The sequence below is a fragment of the Apodemus sylvaticus genome, chromosome 12, assembly GCF_947179515.1.
Source record: "Apodemus sylvaticus chromosome 12, mApoSyl1.1, whole genome shotgun sequence".
Classification (NCBI taxonomy): Eukaryota; Metazoa; Chordata; class Mammalia; order Rodentia; family Muridae; genus Apodemus; species Apodemus sylvaticus.
The window spans coordinates 63,195,500-63,217,922 of NC_067483.1; the positions used below are offsets into that span (position 1 = coordinate 63,195,500).

At 39.0% G+C, this 22,423-nt stretch overlaps 2 protein-coding genes across 6 annotated transcripts in view; both read right to left on the reverse strand.

Annotated features, from left to right (window-relative positions):
• The window catches only part of Cep350 (centrosomal protein 350), a 122,328-nt gene that overhangs the window by 86,016 nt on the left and 13,889 nt on the right, over nt 1-22,423 (reverse strand). For 2 of the 5 annotated variants that reach the window (XM_052200517.1, XM_052200513.1), the window contains exons 2-9: nt 21,689-21,774; nt 20,328-20,374; nt 19,154-19,265; nt 17,944-18,103; nt 13,642-14,258; nt 8,644-8,757; nt 4,461-4,574; nt 445-591 (exon numbers count right to left, since the gene is read on the reverse strand). In XM_052200517.1, coding sequence (XP_052056477.1) covers nt 445-591; nt 4,461-4,574; nt 8,644-8,757; nt 13,642-14,258; nt 17,944-18,103; nt 19,154-19,265; nt 20,328-20,374; nt 21,689-21,761 — 1,384 coding nt within the window. In that variant the 5' untranslated portion in view covers nt 21,762-21,774. Of the gene's footprint in view, nt 1-444; nt 592-4,460; nt 4,575-8,643; nt 8,758-13,641; nt 14,259-17,943; nt 18,104-19,153; nt 19,266-20,327; nt 20,375-21,688; nt 21,776-22,423 lie in introns of those variants that run through there. The other 3 variants (XM_052200514.1, XM_052200516.1, XM_052200518.1) reach the window with 3 other exon arrangements.
• LOC127697393 (protein MIX23-like) lies at nt 5,463-6,143 on the reverse strand. Its single transcript, XM_052200520.1, has one exon. It carries the CDS (start codon nt 6,120-6,122, stop codon nt 5,688-5,690), a length of 435 nt encoding a protein of 144 aa, XP_052056480.1. The 5' UTR covers nt 6,123-6,143; the 3' UTR covers nt 5,463-5,687.

Consider the following 22,423-nt stretch of genomic DNA (forward strand, 5'->3'; position numbering starts at 1 on the left):
CCTTTGATCCCAGCACTTGGGAAGTAGAGGCAGGTGGATTTCTGAGTTCGAGCCTGCCTCTACAGAGTGAGTTCCAAGACAGCCAGGGCTACACAGAGAAACCCTGTCTCGAAACCCCCCCCCAAAAAAAAAAAATTAAGAAATTTTTCTTAGCAGGGCAGTGGTGGCGCAGGCCTGTAATCCCAGCACTTAGGAGGTAGAGGCGGTAGCCGGATTTCTGAGTTCAAGGCCAGCCTGGTCTACAGAGTGAGTTCCAGAACAGCCAGGGCTACACAGAGAAACCCTGTCTTGAAAAATCCAAAAAAACCAACCCCCCCCAAAAAATGTTTTTTCTTTATTTTAAACATGAATTCAAATATCCTATAACAGTCCAAAGGATACTGTAAGGGTAAACTCCCTTTTATACCAGGAAGAGATTCATGTAAACTAACGATATCCTCTCACCAAATTTAGCCGCTCGGTCTCGTCCACTTCGGTCACTCGACGTGGCTCTCCGCTCCTTCTGCTCCATCCTGGGTACAGGTCCCAGAATCTTCTTTACTAATTTTTGTCCATCTCGCCAAGAAGATGTACTTATCAAACGACTACTACCTAAAATATATATTGTGCTGAATTTAAAACTTTAATTTTTAATCTCTAAGAAGTAAATTTACTCAGTAATATAGGTCCTATAGTTAATTATACATTTATCTGCTAAGCTGAAAAGGTCTGTCATTAAAAGTATATTTTGGGGGGCCAGAAAGATGGTTCAGCTGTCAAGAGCACTGGCTGTTCTTCCAGAGGGCCTGGGCTTGATTTCGAGCGCCCTCATGGGGCTCACAATCATCTTCAACTCTAGTTCCAAGAAAATACCCTCCCGTCCTCTGTGCACACTTGTGCACATACATACAGTACACAGGCATACATGCAGGCATAATACCCATACACATAAATAAAACTAAAATAAAAAAAAAATAAATTTTAACTCCAAGCCATCAAACTTGGTTAATAGTTTGTTCAAATCTTTTTTTAAAAATTCCATTCATTTTGAGGGGTGGGCAGAGTGTGCCACAGCACCGGTGGGCAGTCAGAGAACAGCGTGGGACAGGCAGCCCAGCTCTCTCCTACCACAGTGATTCTCAAAATTTCAAGGTACTAGCTAAGACTTGTTTGCTAAACAAATATAAGGATAAAATCTTAATCCCAGCAGCACTCAGGAGGCAGAAGAAACTCTGTGAGTTCAAACTTGGTCTACACAGCAAGTTCCCAAGTAATGAAACCTACAAAGTGAGATCCTTCCTCAATAAACAAATAATTTAAAAGTTAAAAAAATGATAAAAATTGTATGTATACAAAGAATTTTTAGGTATACAATGACTAAAATTATACTAATATGACTTTAAAATTACTGTATAAATATAATAAATAAATATAAAAATTTTCAAATACTATTCAGAAATACTCAAACTAATACTGGTACTTTTGTTTGTGTCAAATAGTTTTGTTTTCTTATATTTTTTCACTTCTCTAGCATACTGTCCTATTTTTATGTGAAAGACATTCTACTGAGTCCCTTTTAAAGAAGCTATAATTTAATAGTCTAAATGGAAATATGGGTCTAATAAATATACTAATTACAAACTGTATTATAAATATGTTCTGCTTAAAGTATATGTATGCATGTATGTTCACATGTAGGTGTATGCTCATGTGTGTGCATGTGTGCGTGCATGTGTTTGCGTGCGTTGTGTTTTCTGTTTATCAGGGGTTTTGCCAGGCCAGTTGGCCCAGGAGCTTCAAGTCCTGTGTCTCCCTCTTACCCCACAGGAGCACCAGGATTACAGGTACTGATGCTGTGTGTCTGGCTTTTATGCAGGTTCTAGGAATTCAAAGTCAGGTCTCCACGCTTGCACAGCAAGCCCTTTGACCTGCTAAGTCAGCCCCTGTTTACTTTAGAAATGCCTTTGTACTTTGTTACTAACCATACACAATAGGTCTAAAGTACTGAGAGGGTTCTGAGCTTATTGCTCAATATATAAGAAACTCTGTTTTCATAAATAACAGAACTCTTTATACTTTACCTTAATTTTCAAACTCAAAACTAAACAAACATGAATTTGTGGGCAGTCATTTATAAATGTTGGTTTTTGAAAGTGCTGGAAGGGAGGGGCTGAAGAGATGGCTCAGCAACTAGAGAACACTGGCTGCTCTTCAGAGGACCCAGGCTTGATCCCCTGCACCCACAGAGCAGCTCCCAACTGTCTGTAACTCCAGTTTCAAGGGATCTGACGCCCTCTTCTGAGGGCACCAGGCATCGAAATGTGATATACACATAAATGTAGGCAAAATATCCAGATACATAAAATAAAAAACTAAATTGTGGCCTTCTGAAATAGTCTCTTACAGTAATTCGAGGAAGATGACTCTCACTAGAAAATCGTTAGTACTATTTCAGCACCTCTAATGCTATTTAATCTAGGTTACTGGCACAGCATGCATAGAGGAAGCAGATTACCTAATTGGGTCAATACAACCGTTGTGCTTCATCCCAAAGGAGGCCTCTGATAAGGTTATATAACATCATTCTTTCTTTTTATTTACTCTTCTCTAAATGTAAAAGAATAAATTGCATTTTTGGTTTTTTGGGGGAGTGATGTGGAGTTGTTGTGAGACAATGTCTTACTGTGTAGTCTTGGCTGTCCCGGAACTTGCTCTGTAGACCAGGCTGGCCTTAAACTGGAAATTCATTTGTCTCTGCCATTGAATACTGAGACAACCAGTACCACCACCAACTATATAAAATGTTTTTATATTTAATTTAATTACCATTGAGATAACTATATTCTTGTAAAAACAAGTTTTATTTGTACAGAACTAGTGTCACTCTATTACTGCATCTGAAGTTAATCACAAAATGTGCTATCTTTCTAATGACAAGCATAACCAGAAGGACAAGTGCATGGTCAGAACACAGCACCTCCATCAGCCCTGCTATTTCCCAGAGACCCTGTGGTCTCTTACCATACTGTCACACTGTTTCTTCCTTTTTTTTTTTAAAGGTTTATTTACTTTATGTATGTGAATACACCGTCACTCTCTTCAGACACACCAGAAGAGGACATCGGTTCCCATGACAGATGCTTGTGAGCCATCATGTGGTTACTGGGAATTGAACTCAAGACCTCTGGAAGAGTGGTCGGTGCTCTTAACCACTGAGTCATCTCTCCAGCCCCTGCCACACTGTTTCTAACTGTACCACTCAGGAACTTTTTGTCTTACTAGCCACTGCTGACAAACATCTAGATAATGAGTAAACATCGATTCAGAGTCTCCGAAACTCAAGATGACAAGCTCTCAAACTGTCTTGCATGGCCAAAAGATACTTGCTGAATATGACACTTGAGGATAGCTAGGAATTGGAACTCATCTCATGTATGAAGTACTATTCTGAAGTATTTTTCTAGTATTCATGCTTTTAGCTCTCACAACAATCCAATGAGACAAATACTACTGATTTGTCTTTTTACACATGATGAAGCTGAGTCAGACTGAAATTGACTCATGTGCCAAAGAAATAATGTTAGCTACAATATAAAGTCAAGCAACATGAATCAAGGTTACATGTTAATCACTATGGAAGCAGAAATCTCTTCTTTTCCTAGCTTGACCTATTCTCTGTTTAGCTTAACCACTACTGGCAAGAAGACTAGCATTCTGATGTACTTACCAGCAATCATGACCTTATAGAAAATGATTACTCATAGAAAAAGATTACTATTTTAATTTGGTGTATTCCTATTAAAAAATACTAAGAAAAAAAAAACTTTGAGGTGACACATTTACTATCTTAAACATACAATGAATCTGATATCAATCTTTATTACAAACTAGATATGATTTATAATCACCATGGAAACACACTTCTGATATTAGGCTATGAGGGTATTTCCAGAATGGTTTAGCAGAGGAAGAGAAAGAAACCTATCCTAAATGTGGATGTCACTGTTCTGTGAGATTGAATGAAAAGGAGAAAGTGAGGTAAGCTGCAGCTTTCCTCTCTGTTTCCTGACTGAGGATAAAATATGGCCATCCACCCCTGCTCCTGCCACTGCCTTTCCGACCACTGTTAACTGCTCCCCAAAACTATAAGCCACAAGAGCCTTGCTTCCTTTAGCAGGCTTTGTCAGGGATGTTTTTTATAAGAGTACTAATGCAATGAACAATGTGTTATAGATGTATACATATAAGAAACCTTTCAAATTGTATATTCTAAATATGGACAGTTAATGTTGTCCATATTTAAATATGGACAGTCAACTATACCTCAACAAAATACATGCATATAATAATAATGACATATATAAGAGACTGAATTTTCATACATTCCTAACAATGAGAACATCTGGTAACATATTTATATCAATATAGATTCCACTTCTATAATATCCAACTTTAAACTGAACAAAATACTGAAAACCAACCTGTTTTGCATTCTGGATTTGACAACTGTGTCACTTTTTGGACTTTTCGTACTGGTTTAACCACTTTCTTCTCTTTGCTTTTTTCAGCGGGCTTCTCTTTTACAGAGGTATCATCTGAAATGCATAGATAGGGACAACCACCATTATGACTCCCATTCAGCACCTACATTCCTCAGTGAAGAAACAGGGGTACAATAGTATCCTATGTCTAGAGCTTCAGTTACTCAAGGTCAACTACAATCTGAAAACATTAGGCAGAAATTTCTAGACATAAACAACTCATGTCATAAAGTGTGCATCATTCTGGTTAGCATGATGGTATCTTTTGCTGTCTAGCTCCAGACAGCCAGACTGGGTCATGCCTATCTAGAGAGTCCATACCTATTAGGCTTCCCACTTATTAGACACAAATAGCCATGTCGTCTACTAGACTATCTCTTTGATGATATCACTGAATAAACTCCTTTAAAGGTTCCAGAGCTCAAGGAAAGTGACGCCAGCAGTGAAGTCAACCAGAAGGAAGATGCACAGTGCACCTATGAAATCAAAGCCACACTTGCCAACTTAATGGGAAAAAGCACATGCTGGGTTTGATGAGGTATACAGCAAGCTACTCTTTCACATCTAGGTAATAAGTTAAGCACCATCACAAGCTTGCATAAAAAGCACGGAATCTAAGGAGGCTCCACACACTTCAGTTTCAAGCATCCTTTGGTGGCCTTAGAACTATGAGAGAAAAACTTTCACTTAAGTGGTTTCTATGACCCACAATCAATCAATGTCAAGTCCTCCTACGGAAAGGTTTAAAGGTTACCACCACTCCACTGTTAGGTACCAATTCTTTTGTTGTTGTTGTTTCAAGAAAACTTGTGAGAAATCCACCTCATTTCCAGAAATGGGAAGAAGCTTCAGCAGTCATGCTTTCAAGTCACTGCATGTTTGTAATTTCAGGTGAGCATTTTCTGAGATTACTGTTTTATTTATTTATTTATTTATTTTTCAGAAAATTATTTTAATAGTTATAAAACATTTTTTACAGAATCAGTATAAAATAACAAATGATTATTTTATAATTATGAGAATTAGACTTGAGGTCTTGGCTGAAAGGGCTGAACCAACCAAAGGCCTCAGCCTGCTGGCTCGGAGATCACCCTCGGAAGCCGGCTCTGCTGGCGTCTGTCATGCCCGGGCGAGGAGATGACCAGGTCTTTTTAAAAAACTCTCTCTCTACTCATTCTTTGGAGGCTCGAAGTGAATTCGGCAGCGTTCATTAAACACCTTCCAGCTCCTGTCATTTACCACTTCTTCGACATTTAGTTCTGACTGCATCCATTTCAACTTGGTCTGTTCTTTTCTAAGTCGCTTTAATAACGTTAAGTCATCCAGGTTCTTTTCTCTCTCTTCTCGGAGACTTTTTACTACTGCTGAGGTCTGTGCTATACAGTTCTTTATAACTTTGTCCCTACTGACATGAGCTGTCATCAAAGACTCATACAGCTGTTTACAGGTTTGACTGACATTGATTTTCCCTGCAAAGGAAGCTGTTGGAACTGTAGTGTTTAATTCATGAACTATTCTGTCATCAATTGTCCTCATCACCTTGAGTAATTCCTGGAACTCGGCGAACTCTTCACAGTTCACACTGCCACTGGGCGCCGCCATATTGGACCACCGTTTTATTTAAAGATTATAATATACAAACTTTAAAAAATGTAAATATACTAACCACAGAAGTTCAAAAACTTAATCTAAATGACAGGTCTGAATAATGAAATTTAAAATATGGAGGTCTGAGGCATAGCAGAGTAGAGGAAGTCTGAGTGGCGGGCTCTCAGTCAGCAGCAGTGTCTAAGATCAGCAAGGACTCTGACAAGTATGCAGTGACCAACAAGGAGAACAGTCGGCATCTGGGCTGCAGATATGAACAAGATCCCGCTGAGGTAAAGGGTGCTATAGGCTTTCCTGTCTCACAGGCAGGAAAATGGCAAGTTTAGAACATCTGAGCAAAGGAGTGACAGGACTGAAACAAGACTCTAACGAGCTTACCCTGGTAGCTCTGCTGAGAACAGACTCATTAAGAGTTTGCAGTGAGGAGACCAATGAAGAAAAGACCGGAGACCTAAAGCCACAGAACAATGGTGCCTTGATTTGGGGAACAGTGGCAAAGGTGGTGAAGGTGCCACCTTCGTCAACAGCAAAAAGAACTGGTACTAGATAGATACAACTTAGACAGCAGAATAGAAAATATGAAAGAAAAACAGGGTCAAAGATGACTTAGGCTGTGGGTCTTCCAGACTGACAACTGGAGTAGCAAGGAATGTGTCACCACACTGAGTAATCTCCATTTTAGACAGTAAGCCTGAGATATCTATAACACATTCACGAGAGATGTATAGTTAGCAGGTTGATAAGAGTTTGAATTCAGGGAGAAGGTCTCAACTAGATACATGGATACAGGAAAATTTGCACGAGAACTATTTCAGGTGTTAAGAGTACATATGTTTTCCTAGAAGGTCTGTTTTTGGATAAATAAGCAAAAAGAGAGGGAAGATGACAGGGTGGGGTGGGGGAGAAGAAAAGAATAAGGAACATGTAGATGTAAGAGGAAAAAACCAAGCTTCTAGAAAGCCAAGTGAAGACTTTCAAGGAAAAGGTGGTTAGCAGTGTCAATTGTTGCAGAGCAAACAGCAGGACAGATGGAGATCAGACAGTGCACATGCAAAGTGAGTGTCACTGATGATCTTGATACCCAGAAAACCCCAGACAGACACAAAGACAGACAAATAAACAAACAAACAAACATAAGAGGAGAATACAAATCAGAGACCGTTAGCCTGAGGAAACACTGCAGTTGTTCCCTGAACAGAAGGGGAACACGAGAGACCAAAGAGGTATTCTAGCATGACTGCTGTGACAAATGTGCCCAACAGTGTGTCCATGGGTGTGACCAGACAGAGAGGAGATGCTTGATACAGAGCATGAGAGCAAGATGGAGTAATCTGTGTATGCACACGCACATACACACGCACACGTGCATGCACACGGGGGTGGAAGGAGAGTAAATATAACCAAAACACGGGTAGAAGTTAAGAATACAGTTTACCCACTACAAAAAGAGAAAGGCAGAGTATAACAGAATAACCTTTTCAATAGTCCCTGACATGATATTCCCTACCAGGTCCGGTGATGTATGGTTGCTGTCATTTCTTTTTAAGATGAGGAGACCAAAGATAAAAGGTTATGTAACAGCTCATATATACAGATATGAGCAGCAAAGCCAGAATGCGAACTTTTAAGCTGATTCTAAAACATTTGTTCATAATTACTACATGATACTTTCTCTCCACATGAGAAGAGTATCCTGCATACAATGTTTAATAAAATAAAGAAAATGGAATTTAATGCCACAAAAAACACTAGAGAGAGAGAAAGAGAGAGAGAGAGAGAGAGAGAGAGAGAGAGAGAGAGAGAGAAAGAAAGAAAGAAAGAAAGAAAGAAAGAAAGAAAGAAAGAAAGAAAGAAAGAAAGAAAGAAAGAAAGAAAAAGATTGGCAAAATCTTAGCTGTCAGGTTTAGGAATTAAACAGTTGATTTTGATCTTGATTTTAATTCTTTATGCAATCTTAGAAAAATTATTCTTTCAGCTTTCAATTCCTCAACTGTTTAAAAAGCAAACACAAGACTAGGAGCCATATGAACCTCACTTAGCGCCTTACAAGCTCCGCAGGAGGTGGGAACCCTACAGTTCCTATTGTCCTATTTCTTCAGGTCTTCCACAGGGTCCTCTTGGTTATAATTCTCTAACATGCATTCCCCTCCTATAACACTTTGATTTCTCAATGCTGACTGAAATTACTGGCCACTTTAAAGACATTTGAGGCCTAAGAGATACAAACCACAACCAACTCTATGTTTCCATAAAATCAGTCTGTCCTGACTTTAAAAGTCCCCAAACTTTAAAAAATACCCTAGCTTCTGTATCATGAGCCATGGAAGCTAATTTTAACCCTGGAGGAGAACTAAGAGGCTAAGAGGGTCTCGTCACTTAAACCATTACTACTCTAGCACACTTAGCACATTTAGGAAGAAACAGCGTCTCCAGTTTGGAGAGAGTTTCATGTGTAGTAGTCTATGGTATGGTATGCATGATAAAATGAGCAAGACACAGAAAGTTCTGCTCTCACCTGCGAACTGGAGCGCTAAGTCACGGTACAGCTCTCTACTCATGCTCTGAAACTCCGCCTCCTGCCACACCTTTCCATCAGGAGTGCGAATCTTGGTCTCTGACGGGTTGAAACCTGATACACACCAATACAAGATGCTTTCAAAGATTGGCTCTGTTTTTAAGTCAGATATAAGTTTTTAAAGTAACATAAGTAACATAAAATTCTATATAAAAATATCATTTTATTTATTTATTTGGGGATGGGAGCAGCATGCCGCAGCATGGACATCAAGAACATAGGGTAACTTGCAGGAGTTGGGTCTCTCCTTCCACCACACAGATCCTGAGGGTCACACTCTGGTCATCAGGTCAGTGTCCCAAAATTTACTCGTAAGTATACAATTAGGCATTCAAAAATATAATCCATTTCATAGCTATCACTGTTATCTAATTCCAGAGGATTTCGTCACTGAAAGAAGAAACTCTGCCCCTGTATCAGTTGATGCCCATTAGACCTATCTACAGAGGATATTCATCTGCTTTCTGTCTGCAAGGATCTGCCTAGTCTAGATATTTCATATAAGTGGAATCTTTCAACATTATGTCATTTATGGTAGCATATTGTATTTTGTGATTTTTCAAGACTCTAACATCATGTATCAGGGTCAACAGATAGTTCTTTGAATGGATATGACATTTCATTTATCCATTCACAGACACATGGGCTGTTTCTACTTTTTTCTATTATTAATAATGCTGCTATAAATATTCTTATACAAATTTTGTGCAAATGTTTTTAATGGGTATTACATATAAGAATGAGCTGCTGGGGCTGGGCAGTGGTGGCGCATAAGGAGCTGCTGGAAGGCTTTCTGAGTTCGAGGCCAGCCTGGTCTACAGAGTGATTTCTAGGACAACCAGGGCTACACAGAGAAACCCTGTCTTGAAAAAACCAAATCCAAAAAAAAAAAAAAAAAAAAAAAAGAATGAACTGCTGGGTAATGCTAACTAACTGTGTGTGTAAGAACTACAGATTATTTTCTAAAGCAGTAGCACCATTTTGTATTCAGAAGATGGAAAGATGCTCGTGAATCGGTAGGATTAACATAATGCAAAGAGCCATCCTACCAAACGCAATCTACAGAGTCAGTGGAATCCCCAACACAATTCCAACACAAATCTTCACAGACCTTAAAAGGACAATTCTCAACTTTACATGGAAACAAAAAAGAAAACCCAGGATAGCTAAAACAATCCTGAACAATAAAAGAACTGCTGGATGTTCTACCATTTCTGATTTCAAATTATACTACAGAGCTATAGTAATAAAATCTCATGGTATTAACATAAAAACAGACGCATTGATCAAAGTAAATGAACTGAAGACAGAGACATAAATCCACACACCTATGGACACTTATTTTAAGGCAGAAATGCAGACTGGAAAAAAAGACAGTATCTTCAAAAGATGGTGCTGGTCAAACTGGGTGTAGGTATGTAGAAGAATGCAAATAAATCCATACTTATCACCCTGCACAAAACCTAACTCCAAATGGATCAAGAATCTTAACATAAGACCAGATACACTGAACCAGATAGAAAAGAAAGTGGAAAATAGCCTTCAACTCAGTGGCACAGGGAGAGACTTTCTGAGCAGAATACTGACAGTCCCTAAGAACTGGGCACTAAGAACACCACAGAACCTGACATATGAAAAGCTTCTGTTGGGGCTGGAGAGATGGCTCAGCAGATAAGAGCACTGACTGCTCTTCCAGAGGTCCTGAGTTCAAATCCCAGCAACCACATGGTGACTCACAACCATCTGTAATGAGATCTGATGTCTAAAGACAGCTACAGTGTACTTACATATTATAATAAATAAATATTAAAAAAAAAGAAAGGAAAGAAAAGCTTCTTGAGGGAAAAGGACACTGTCATTCAGACAGAGCAGCAGCCTACAGAATGAGAAAAGATTTTCACCAACTCCACATCCAAAAATCATTCATTCATATATATATATATATATATATATATATATATGTATATATATGTATATATATGTATATATATGTGTGTGTGTGTATACATACGAGATTAATATATATACCTGATATACACACACATATATACACATCATGTACATATTATACATACTATATAAATACATATTATATATATATATATATATATATACTATATACAGTATAAATATATATGAAGAAACTAGCTATCAAAATACCAAATACCCAAATTTTAAAACAGGGTACAGATCTAAACAGAGAATTCTCAAAAGAGGAATCTCAAATGGCCAAGAAACACTTAAAAAGAAATGTTCAACATCTTTAGCCATCAGGGAAATGCAAATCAAAACTACTGTGAGATTCAATCTTACACCTGTCAGAATGGCTAAGACCAAAAACACAAGTGACAGCTCCTGCTGGGAGGATATGACCTAACAGGAACCATTCTCCATCGCTGGGAAGAGTGCAAACTTGTACAGCCACTATGTAAATCAGACAGCCATGCTAGACTCCTGTCTGCAAGCATAACAGAGTATCATTAATGGTGTCATTGGTGGGGTTGGTGCTTGTCCATGGGATGGGTCTCTAGTTGGGCCAGTTATTGGATGAACATTCCCTCAGTCTGCTCCATCCCCTACCCTTGAAGATGAACAGAACAGTTGTCAAGAGATAATGAAATTCTGCCATCATTATTCAGGGCAGTTCCCCAGCAGTGAGCGTGAACTGCTAGTTCCTGTGCCAGCAAAACCGATTTAAAAAGCTGTCTACAGTCTAAGTTGTTATTAGCACAACAGACTAGAAAGACATGAAACCTTTAAAATAGAGAAGGTGAGTGCATTCAGTTATTGCACAAAGTTTTAAGGTTTCTGTGTGCCTGCTGCATTAACACATTTCAACAGCCCTTCTGTCCTGGGCAGCCTTAATTCCTGGGCTGGCTATCTTCTCGACTATTGTTAGCATCTTTCTGGGGCAATATCATCAAAAGAGTAATGTGTCATGAGTATTTCTGATTTTCATCAGCAACAACTTTGGCACCCTAGTCACTGAATTTCTTCTCTGCATGTTTTTCCACCATGAATCTGAAATAATAATAATAATAATAGTGACCCTGTATGTTTTCTTAAACTCTTCCATAGTCACAGCCCCTTTCCATTTCCGTTCACTGAGGTAGGTGCCCACAGGCTTCACAATAGCATCCCACATACAGGCATATGCTACTGCAATGCAGACAGCCTCAAACATACAGAAATCCACCTGCCTCTGCCTCCAGAGTACTGGGATTATGGGTGTATGCCACCACTACCTAACATCAGACCTACGTTTAAAACATAAGACACTCATCTCTAGCTCCACAGTCTGCCTTTGCTTCTCATTAACTTCTGTTCATCACTTTCGTGACAGAACTTCCCCAGATTATCTTGTTTCTCAGTTCATGTCTGTTGGCTGGTCACTCCAGCCCAACCCTTCTGTAAGATGTTTCACACTTTGAAGGCTTGATTTTGGCGCTACTGATAAACCTAAGTCCTTTCTTTTTACCTATAAATTGTTATGACTAAGGATATTTGTCAGGCTTTTTGACATTCCCAGCAGTAACTTGTATACCATAGAGGAGAAAATAAGCAAAAGCTAAGAAGCCCCCAAACCCTTTGTGGGAAATGATGGGGAAATTCCACTACTGTGTGTGATCTACAAATACATTGTTTTATCATCCTTGTGAGCAGAATGGAGTTGGGGAGCCTGGACACGGCTGGCAAGGATGTACCCAGCATGGGAGGGAATGGCTGGGCTTTTTATCCCATGGTGGTCTGATTAAATAACATTATGTACCTGCATTTGACTGTGACCTGCCATACAAGATCAGATATAGAACTTTCCACTTACAATGTTCTATCAGTTCTTAACATATTTCAGATTTTAAAGTATTTTAGGGTTGGATTTTGGATTCTCTCTCTCTCTCTCTCTCTCTCTCTCTCTCTCTCTCTCTCTCTCTCTCTCTCTCTCTCTCTCTCTCCTTCCCTCCCTCCCTTTCTCTCCCTATCTCCCTCCTTCCCTTTCTCTCTTTCTCCTTCCTTTTCTCTCTTTCCTCCCTCTCTCTCTCTCTCCCTCTCTCTCTCTCTTTCTCTCTCTCTCTCCTTTGTCAAAAATTAAAACAGAATCCATGCCAAACTATTATGCAGTCCTATGTTAAATGAAAACTGATTAATGTGTCTTGTAAATGGGGTTTTTCTAATATTGAAAATTAAACCCATGGATGGACAAGCTATCTACTACTGAGCTACATTCTCGTCCCTTTTAAAAACGTCCTATTTTGAGTCAGGGACTTGCTGTGCAGTCAGGCTAGCTGGAACTCCACAATTTGGAATGGCCTTAACCTAGACATTCTCCCTCAGAGCAGATGGGATTACAAGCTTACACCACTACAGACATTACTGTTAAGCAATTCTTATGAATTCCAAACAATATTCTCTTAACTGTCTGAAAATGGTACTCATCCTATTTCCTATTTTGTAGTCTCAACCTCCAAGAATCCCTAAGGAGCTGAGCACAGTAGCTCAAGCCCGTCACCCCAGATTGCTTTGAGTCTGAGAACAGTCTGAGATTCAGAGTAAACCTTCCTGCAAAAAGAGGAGGAGAGAAGAGAGGGTGGCAAGAGAGGAAGAGGGAAGATCCTCTAAAGAGACTTATTAAAAAATTCTTATTCTGGTCTAATTCTAGCACTCAGAAGGCAGAGGCAGACAGACCTCTGAGAGTTCCAGGCCAGCCTGTTCACATAGTGAATTCCAGGTAATCCAGGGATACCAGTGAAAGCCTGTCTCAAAAAACAAACAAATCTCATTCTGGAACCCATGCCCAGAAATTCTGACTTAGGTCTAGAACTGTCATTTTTAACATGTACATGTTTTTATATGCAGCTAATTTGGTACTCAGGTGCTCTGTGCATCCTAGGGGACCCAGAGCAAATGAAGACAGAGAAAAGCACACAGATGGGTACCAACCTTTGTATGCTGGAGCAGGTGGTGCTGTTGCCACTTTTCTGACTTTTGTTGTCACCGAGTTGTCAACATTAACAACCATTACTGGATGGTCAATATGACCTAGAGTCTGGGCCTGGCCATTTATTTCTTCCGAGTGTTCCCACTGTTTCCTAATCCGCTCTTTAAGTTTTTCCAGTTTAACATCGTGTTGTTGCCGCTTCGAAATATCTAATCTTTGGGAATTACAGGCACTAGTAGAGGATGGAGAAGAGTCAGACAGCAGCAACAATTTCGGATCAACATCGTGTTCCATGTTGTTAATAGAAGGCTTTGAATTGTTCTCACTTCCTTTTGTTCTGTTAGGCATTTCTTCCTCAGTTCTTACATGTACTCCCATTTTCATTAAATATTCAGAACTGTGCAATGCATCAATTGCTGGTCCATCATTTAAAAATCTAACAACTGTATCACTGATGACAGAGGGTTGAGCACTCTCAAAATCACAGCAATGGCTGTCCCGGGCTTCCCGACTGACTACCATTTGCTTCCCACTCTCAGGCTTTTCCTCCTGAATACAATAGACATGCTTTGACTCCAGATGACTGGGACTTAAGCTGAAAGGTGTACCGTGGGTTTCCCTGTGACAGAAATGAAAAAGCTCTATGATTAGAGTTAAGAACAAAAAATTCTGTAGACTTAAAAACTGCAGGAATTAGGTATTAGGTATTCTCACCACAAACAGTATGTGAGGTGACACATACATTAAAGAGTGTGATTATGCAATGCTAAAATGAATGCATGAATCAAGACCTTATGTACACCACAAATAATTTTTACTTACCAATAAAAAGAGCCTGAGTAACAGTAAAACAAAGCAGTCAGACTGAAACCAGTCTTACACTGAATGGAGAACCTGAAGTTAATAGCAGAAGCAAACCAACAACCAACCAACAACTCCCTACAAGTCTGAAAAAGTAAACCAGGGCTTAATGCTACATGTCCATAATCCAAGCTGCAGGAGAGAGAGTCCAAGGTGAGGGAATCACAAGTTCAAAGCCAGTCTGGGAAACTTAACAAGTCCCAAGTCCCAAAAAGTAGGTAGGTAGGTAGGTAGGTAGGTAGATAGATAGATAGATTGATTGATTGATTGATTGATTTTTTTTTTTTAAGGTCTAGATCTGCTAGAGAGTCTGAGGTAGAAAGATCACAATATAAAACCAGTCTGGGCAACTTAACAATACTGTTAAAAAATTAGGTTTAAATTAGAATATGGAGAGAATAAAATAAAGCAAAAAAGATAAGAAAACTGAGGGGCTGAAGATGGCAGTGCGATCAGGAGTACTTGCTGCTCTTGGCCAGGACAGGAATTCAGATCCCAAGCCCTGTCAGATCGCTCACATCTGTGTATAGCTACACCGGGTGCTGTGATACCCACTTACTTGTATCCTCTGTGGGAATGGCATACATGTGCACATATATGCATACACATAAATAAAAATAAGTCTTTAAAAAAACAGATAAAAAGATAATTTTATGTAATCTTTTACTCACTAAATATTTATTGAATATGCACAGGGTCTTCACTATATTTTTAGCTGTTTAAAATTTTTTAAAGTTTCTCAATGAAATATTTGTAAAAATATTTAGCACATGGCAAAGCACAAGCCAGTTACTGCTTTGAGAAGATCCGATTTACACCCTTCAATAGATAACTATGAATCAAAATGTAATATGAAAATGCTACCATGGAAATTATCTAGTATTATAGAAGCATAGATTAATCTGTCTTGGAAAATGGCGTGTTGGGAAGATTGAGGTTTCAATAGACAACATACCCACTCACTCTCATGTTACAGGTGTGGTCCCTCGATGACAGCACTATTATGTAAGGTGGGGATACCTGAGGAGGTGTGGCCTAGCTAGAGGAGTATGTCACCAGAGGATGTGCCTGATAGCTTGCCAGGGGCTTCTCTCTCTCATTCATTTACTATCTGTCTGTCTGTCTGTCTGTCTCTCTCTCTCTGTGCTACTCATACACCATGAAGGGAATACACTCCTCTTCCATGTGCTCCCACTACCAGGATGCTCTAGCACAGTCTATCCCACCATGAACTGTGCCCTCTGAAATCATGAGTCCAAATCCATTGTTCTCTGTTACAGGATATTTGATCATCACATTGTGAACCCCAAGTTGGTATTTCTAATTGTGGTGTGGCTCACCCTTAGCACACACCTTTAATCCCTCTGGCTGGAATATAGACATGCCTTAGAATACACTTTTAATCCCAAATAATGAAGGTAAAGTTAGTTTGGAGAAGGAATGAATCACCCATGTCTGAAAGTGATGTCTAACTGAGTGGCAGACAACATGACAAATCAGAGAAAGATGTGACAGAATAGATATGTCCAACTCTCATGAGAAGAGAGGAAAGGGAACGAAACGAGACAGTTTCCTGGGACAGTTGCACAGAGACAGGCTATAGAGGGAAAACAAGCTAAACACAGGTGAAGACAGAACAAGCCAGAGAATGAGAAGAAGCCAGAAGATCAGAACAGATTGCTAGTTAGTTTGAGGCCAAGCAGAATAAAAAGTCTAAGGCCAAGAGAGACGCCAGACTGAATCAGTCAGCTTGGAGAGGAGTTTGAGTCAGAAAAGCTGGGTTAAACCAGCCACTCGGAGTTCAGAAAGAGCTAGAAAGGGTGAGCTGATTTAGCAGCAAGTCTAAGAGGCTGAAAACATTCTAGGCCTAGATTAGATTGTGTGGACACTAGAAGCTTTCAGGACTAGGCCTAGGTTAGCAGACAGGAAGATGACAATTACCAACAGGCAAATAAGAAACTTTTACAGTTCTCTCAATTATTTTGGTCATAGCTACTCAAAGGTGGCTAATACAGGCAAACACAGATGAGGCTGTGTTTCTTACAGAAGATAGTAAGGGTTTTAAGGAGTTAGGAATGTATCTCAGTTGAGAGAGCACTGCCTAGCTAGCATGCACAGTTAATCCCAGCACTGTATAAATCAGGTGGTGCACACTTGAGACTTCAGAATCAGAGAGGAGGAGGTAGAAGCAAGAGATCAGAAGTCTGAATTCATTCTGGCTGGAAGCCAGACAACCCAGTGTGTGTGTGTGTGTGTGTGTGTGTGTGTGTGTGTCTGTGTGTGTGTGTCCAATAAGGGGTTTACATGATAAATGGAATCTGCCAGGTAGAAAGGGGCATTCAATACATAACTATCCTGGGTAATTTTTTTCTTTTTCAAAACTATAAATTATAAAATTTTAAGTATCATATGGTATTCTTTGCAAGAACATCAGAATAGAAAGTAGTCAGTAACCCAATCTCAGGTTTTTCATATTCTGAATTTTTTGTTGTTGTTGTTGTTGTTTTGTTTTGTGCTTTTGGTTTTTGGGTTTGGGTTTTTTTTTGTTTGTTTGCTTTTTTGCTTCAATACTAGTGACAATGTCTTGATCATTCTACATATATTTTACCTACATTTGCAAGTTCTTTGTTATTTTTTAGCTAGTATCAAATATAACATATTAAACACTGAATTTGTTATTTGAATCCTCTTTCCAAATTCTTTATCACAAAATTTGAGAGTACACACCTAAAATTACCAAGACCATCATGAAACATCTCGATTTACTGACACTTTGAAATACACAAAAAATGCTTATAAATTCAACACATATAAGGCCCAGGGTCTTACCTCTTGCTGTTTGCCACAGCAAGACTAAGACTCAGTGGTTGAGTCTGACAACTATACAAGAGATCATGGATTTGGAATCTAGTACCTCAAAATAAGACAAGCCGATAGCCAGAATTTTATAAGAAGGTTGAATTTGGAGGGGTTTGTCGGTCTTTATTTATCCTTTGGTCTTTATTTTTTGAATTATCTCTCTGGCTTGAGTATGAGACAGGCACAACTCCGTTGTGTTTGAACAATGGCGTGCCCAGTCTGGCATTTTTTCTGGAGGTCTGTGGAACTTTACGAGTTGGTCAGTAGGTTGCAGGAAGTGAGGTCCTGGGTAGGCCTTGAGATTTCACCCTCAGAGCCTCACTCCCTCTGCTTTTTAACCGCAGACAGGCAGTGTGGCCTGCAGCCTCACAGGTCCACTGCCAGGCCTTCCCCACCAGGATGGACCGTATTCCTTTTAAACTGTAACCAAAATACAGCTTTCCTCCTCAGGCCGCCGTCAGACACATGGTCACCACACTGAGAAAATAACTAACAGAACTTCAGAATCAGAGTAGTAAAAACTGAAAAATCATAACCCTATTGCAGTTAATATTAGACTATACCAGCATTTTCCTAATACCAACCTATAAGAAACCAAAGGCTCGCGGAACTCCACACGAGTGTTCTTCCTAACATTGCTTTCCAGGGTGGTAGCCCTAAGAGGACTACGGGATTTCTCTTTCCGTGGTTTAGAAAATTTGGAAGTTGGAGCACTGATCCAAGAATCATCTAGACATCTACCATCTGAAAGAGAAAGCAAATCTATGAGAACATATGCTATAAACCATGACTGTCTAAGAGAATAACTTACATATGTGCTATTTCTACCATCCCTAGTTAGATATTAGGTAAGCAGATAGAAAACGCCCAGTCAACTACATTTATGAAAAAACAAACAAACAAACAAAAACCCTGTACTCTAAGAAGGTAATGCCAAATCAAAATCTATACATTGAAAGGTAGGAGGATTATCAGTCAAGGCCTGCCTGTACTACAAAGTGAGCTCAAGACCAGTGTAGACAACTGATATCATAATACAAAATAAATAAAAACGAGGCTGAAGATACAGCCAGCAGTAGGGACTGTCCTTGCATGTGGGACCCTAGGTCAAATCCTCAGGAACCCTCCCTTTGAAACAATAAGATGAGAACAGCCAAAGCCCAGCAACACTTAGTCTAAGTAGACAGTATTTACCTGTCCCTTACAGCCCACCAAGGAAACCAAATAAATAAATAAATAAATGAATAAATAAATAAATAAATAAATCAAATAGCTGCATAGTGTCAATTTATTATATAGTTTCTATATGAAAGATATTCATGACTAAAAATTTAACCACCCCCACAAAAGAAATGCATTTGTGTTAAGTCAACTAAATTTTACCTTCAAAGACTATACCTATAAACTAAAAAATAAGTATATATAACCTCAGACACCCAAACAAAATTCTCATTACCACAATCAATCAAAACTCAACTGTCAGACATGATGCACTGGTGGAAATATCATGAGCATCACTAAGCATGATGCTATGTCTGAAGTACTCTGCATAAGTACTCAATCTAAGAACATGCACTGCAGACTACCGAGAAACACTAAACTGAAACAGCAAAACTCTATTAATGGGGCTGACCCCAGAACCCACATAAAGGTGGAAAAAGAGAACCAATTCTATGAGATGGCCCTGGCCTCCACACATGTAGGTCATGACAACTGCATCCCTACAAGCAGCAATAATAATTTGTGAATCTGTACTTAATATAGTTAAATTCTTAAAAGGGACTTCATACATACCTTTCCTACTTATTTTTCGGGTAGCACTTGCAGACTTCTTAGTATCCATCACAGAATCGATTACAGCTGTGCTTGTAGGGGTTACTTCTAATTTGTTCTCAATGTGTCTCAGCTAAAATTTGAATACCATGAAAACACATAAATTAATCCTGAAATAATGCTATTACTATTCATTCCTACATTACATACATTTAAAGCTCATGGAGAGAGACTGCATATTGCTGTGTTACAAAACTAAATCTTTATTATATTGAATCAAAATACAATTTTTCTCCCTACCATTATGTAAGGCTATTTTTCTCAAGACACAGAGACTAGACCTTCTCTAGAGAATACAAAATAATAAAAGTAAATAAATAAATAAAATTAGTTGATTTGCTTTCTAACGAGTTCCAAAAAAATCAAACAACATCTGGAGAGATGGCCCAGAAGTTCAGAGCTCTTTCTCCTTTTGGAGGATACAGGTTCAGTTCCCAGGACCCACACAGTAGCTTGCAGCTGCTGTGGGCACCAGCCACACACAGAGTGGACACATACTCTCAGACAAAACACTCAGACACATAATAAAAATAACTAAATGTTTTTTTAAAAATAGACAATAAAGAAACAAAGCCAAACTCAGGGGGGTATATACAAAGAAAAAAAATAGCACAAGTTAAATTAATCAACCAAGAAGAGGACTATCTCCTTAAAGGGACCATACAGTACTTTACCAGTTTAGATTTCTATCATCCAGACAAGACTAAACACAAAGAAAATAACTCTCCTATAGTAATTCATTTTATAAAGGAAAAGAACCTATGACTGCCACAAAAGAGAAGAGATAACTCCTAGTCCACTCAAGAGGCCAATTCCTTTCCCTTCCTCCCTGATAACGAGCCTTCTACACAGGTGCCGCCCCACCTCCCCATACCCGGCCTTCAGATCAACTCACAAAGTGAACCAGCTAATTAAAGGTGAGTGACCACACAGGTCTCAAGAATACTTGACATGTCATGATAGTAGCAGGCCTGGGACCCTAAAGCAGTGTCTAGTTTACTTCTTCACTACTCATACTTGTTCACTGTGCAATATATGCCTTTGTTTTCAATTAAATATTCTAATTAATCACTTCATAACATATTATCAGTTTTAAAACAAGTAAGTGTTTAAAATAGAAACTAAAACTACTTACAGCAGCCTTGGTCTGAGAAAGTGCATCCCATGATGTGGTTACATCTACTAAGAAAAAGTAACATGTCATAGAGTCAGCGTTCTGAAGTAAACTTATAGTTTCATGTGCTCCCAAATGTGATGAAAGGCTTGAGAACTACTTCATTAGAACTATTCCTTATCAAATGTATTTACATTGCTAGATCAGGCTTCTCAAGAAATTTATAAAAGTAAGAAGTATACTCAGTTAACAGCAATGGCCTGAACACCCCCTACAACAGAGAGAGACAGAGACAGAGACGGAGACAGACAGAGACAGAAAGACAGAGACACAGACAGAGACAGGGAGGCAGACAGAGACAGAGACAGAGACAGAGACAGAGAAAGACAGAGAATAAATAAGGTAAAATAAGGCAGGGTCTTGCTATATAGCCTAGGCTGACCTCCAACTTAGACTCTTGCTGCCTGAGCCTCCTGAATGCTGGGACTTTAGGTATCCACCAATATACCCCAATCAGACATAAAACTTTATGTTGTCTTATATCGTATTTTATATGTGAAAGAATACTTTTAAGACTATTCCATACATCAATTTACTAGTACAAACAAATCTACTTCATCTTTCAAGTAGCAGTCTTTCAACTGGTCTGAGCTGCATTGTTTCCCATGAGTTATCCTCTTCCAAGATAAGAATTTTCATGTCCTCCAAAGACTCCCCATATGGCTGAATTTCAAGTTTCCTCAGAAACAGGAACCTTCCTCTGGATCTACTTGTTGATCCGTTTCCCTTTTAAAATATCATACCTTAAAGTACCTCTATCAAATAAGTTTAACTTATTATGTATGTACTATAGATATTGATAGTCAATCGGGATTTCTGAGAAAGAAACACTAATTTTGCATAAATAATTTTTAAGAGAGATGAGTTCATACAGTGTAGCAGAAGCTGGCCTTAATCTCATGATCCCCCTGCCTCAGCCTTTTGAATTCTGGGATCACAGTAAAGCATGTCCATATCTGGCTCAACTAATTCATTTTTTAAAGGGTACTTGTATGCTAAAAAGTAAATTTTTAAATTATCTACTTTTTAAAAATTATTTAAGTGTGTGTGTGTGTGTGTGTATGCAAATGTTCATGCAAATGAAATGACCACTGAAGCTGAAGTTATGAGCACTTGCAAGCCATACAATACAGGAGGTGCTGGGACTTGAACACAGGTCCTCTGCAAGATCAATAAGCACTCTTTTAACTACTGAGCCACCTCTCCAGAATAATCTACTCTTTTGTAGGATAATGCACAAATTTCTTCTATTTATTAGCCCAAAATTTAACATTATAGGACCTTAAAAAGAGAGTAAGTTCAGTCTAAAAACAAACCCATACCTTGAACAGTCTCCTTGCTTTGAGAGTTCCTTGGATTTGGTAAAGGCACCTCTTTTGACTTGCTGCTCCTCATCTTGCCAATTTACCTGCAATTATATCATCAACAATCACTGAGCATCACTATTATAAAATACAATAGTAAAGAAAGATCCTGACCTACTCAGGAAGGGCTGAAAAACACTGTCATCTCTAATAAAATGTAGCTTCATATTCTCATAAGCAACACATAATAATCCAATATATAATACAATACTTTAGGGGAACTATTATCATTATTATCAACATTTTCCTTATTTACAGAGCACCAATTATGCTCTAAGCCACAAGGCCGGAGCTGTACCAGAGGTAGAACACATGAGGCCCCGGTTCACCTCTTAGCGTGACAATAAGACGAGGCCTGTTGAGATGGTTCAGTCATGCTGACAATCTGGTTTCCATCCTAGGGCCTGCATGCTGGGAGAGCTAACCCCAGCAAGGGGGTGTCCTCTGACCGCCACGTCACCATGGCATGCACATACCCCACACAGTTGCTCATACACACAGTAAATAGGCAGGAAAACAAAATCTTCTTGTGAAATATAAACAACCAATACCTTATCATGTTTCATTTTCTCTACTGCAAATAACACTGTAGCCAGATATGGTGACACACACCTTTAATCTCAGAGCTAAGAAGGCAGAGGCGGGTGGATCTCTGTGAATCTAAGAACAGCCTGGACTGCTCAGCAAGTTCCA

What these genes read in the sequence shown, in the direction of transcription:
- LOC127697393 (XM_052200520.1), bottom strand. Translation starts at nt 6,122, where the DNA reads ATGGCGGCGCCCAGTGGCAGTGTGAACTGTGAAGAGTTCGCCGAGTTC.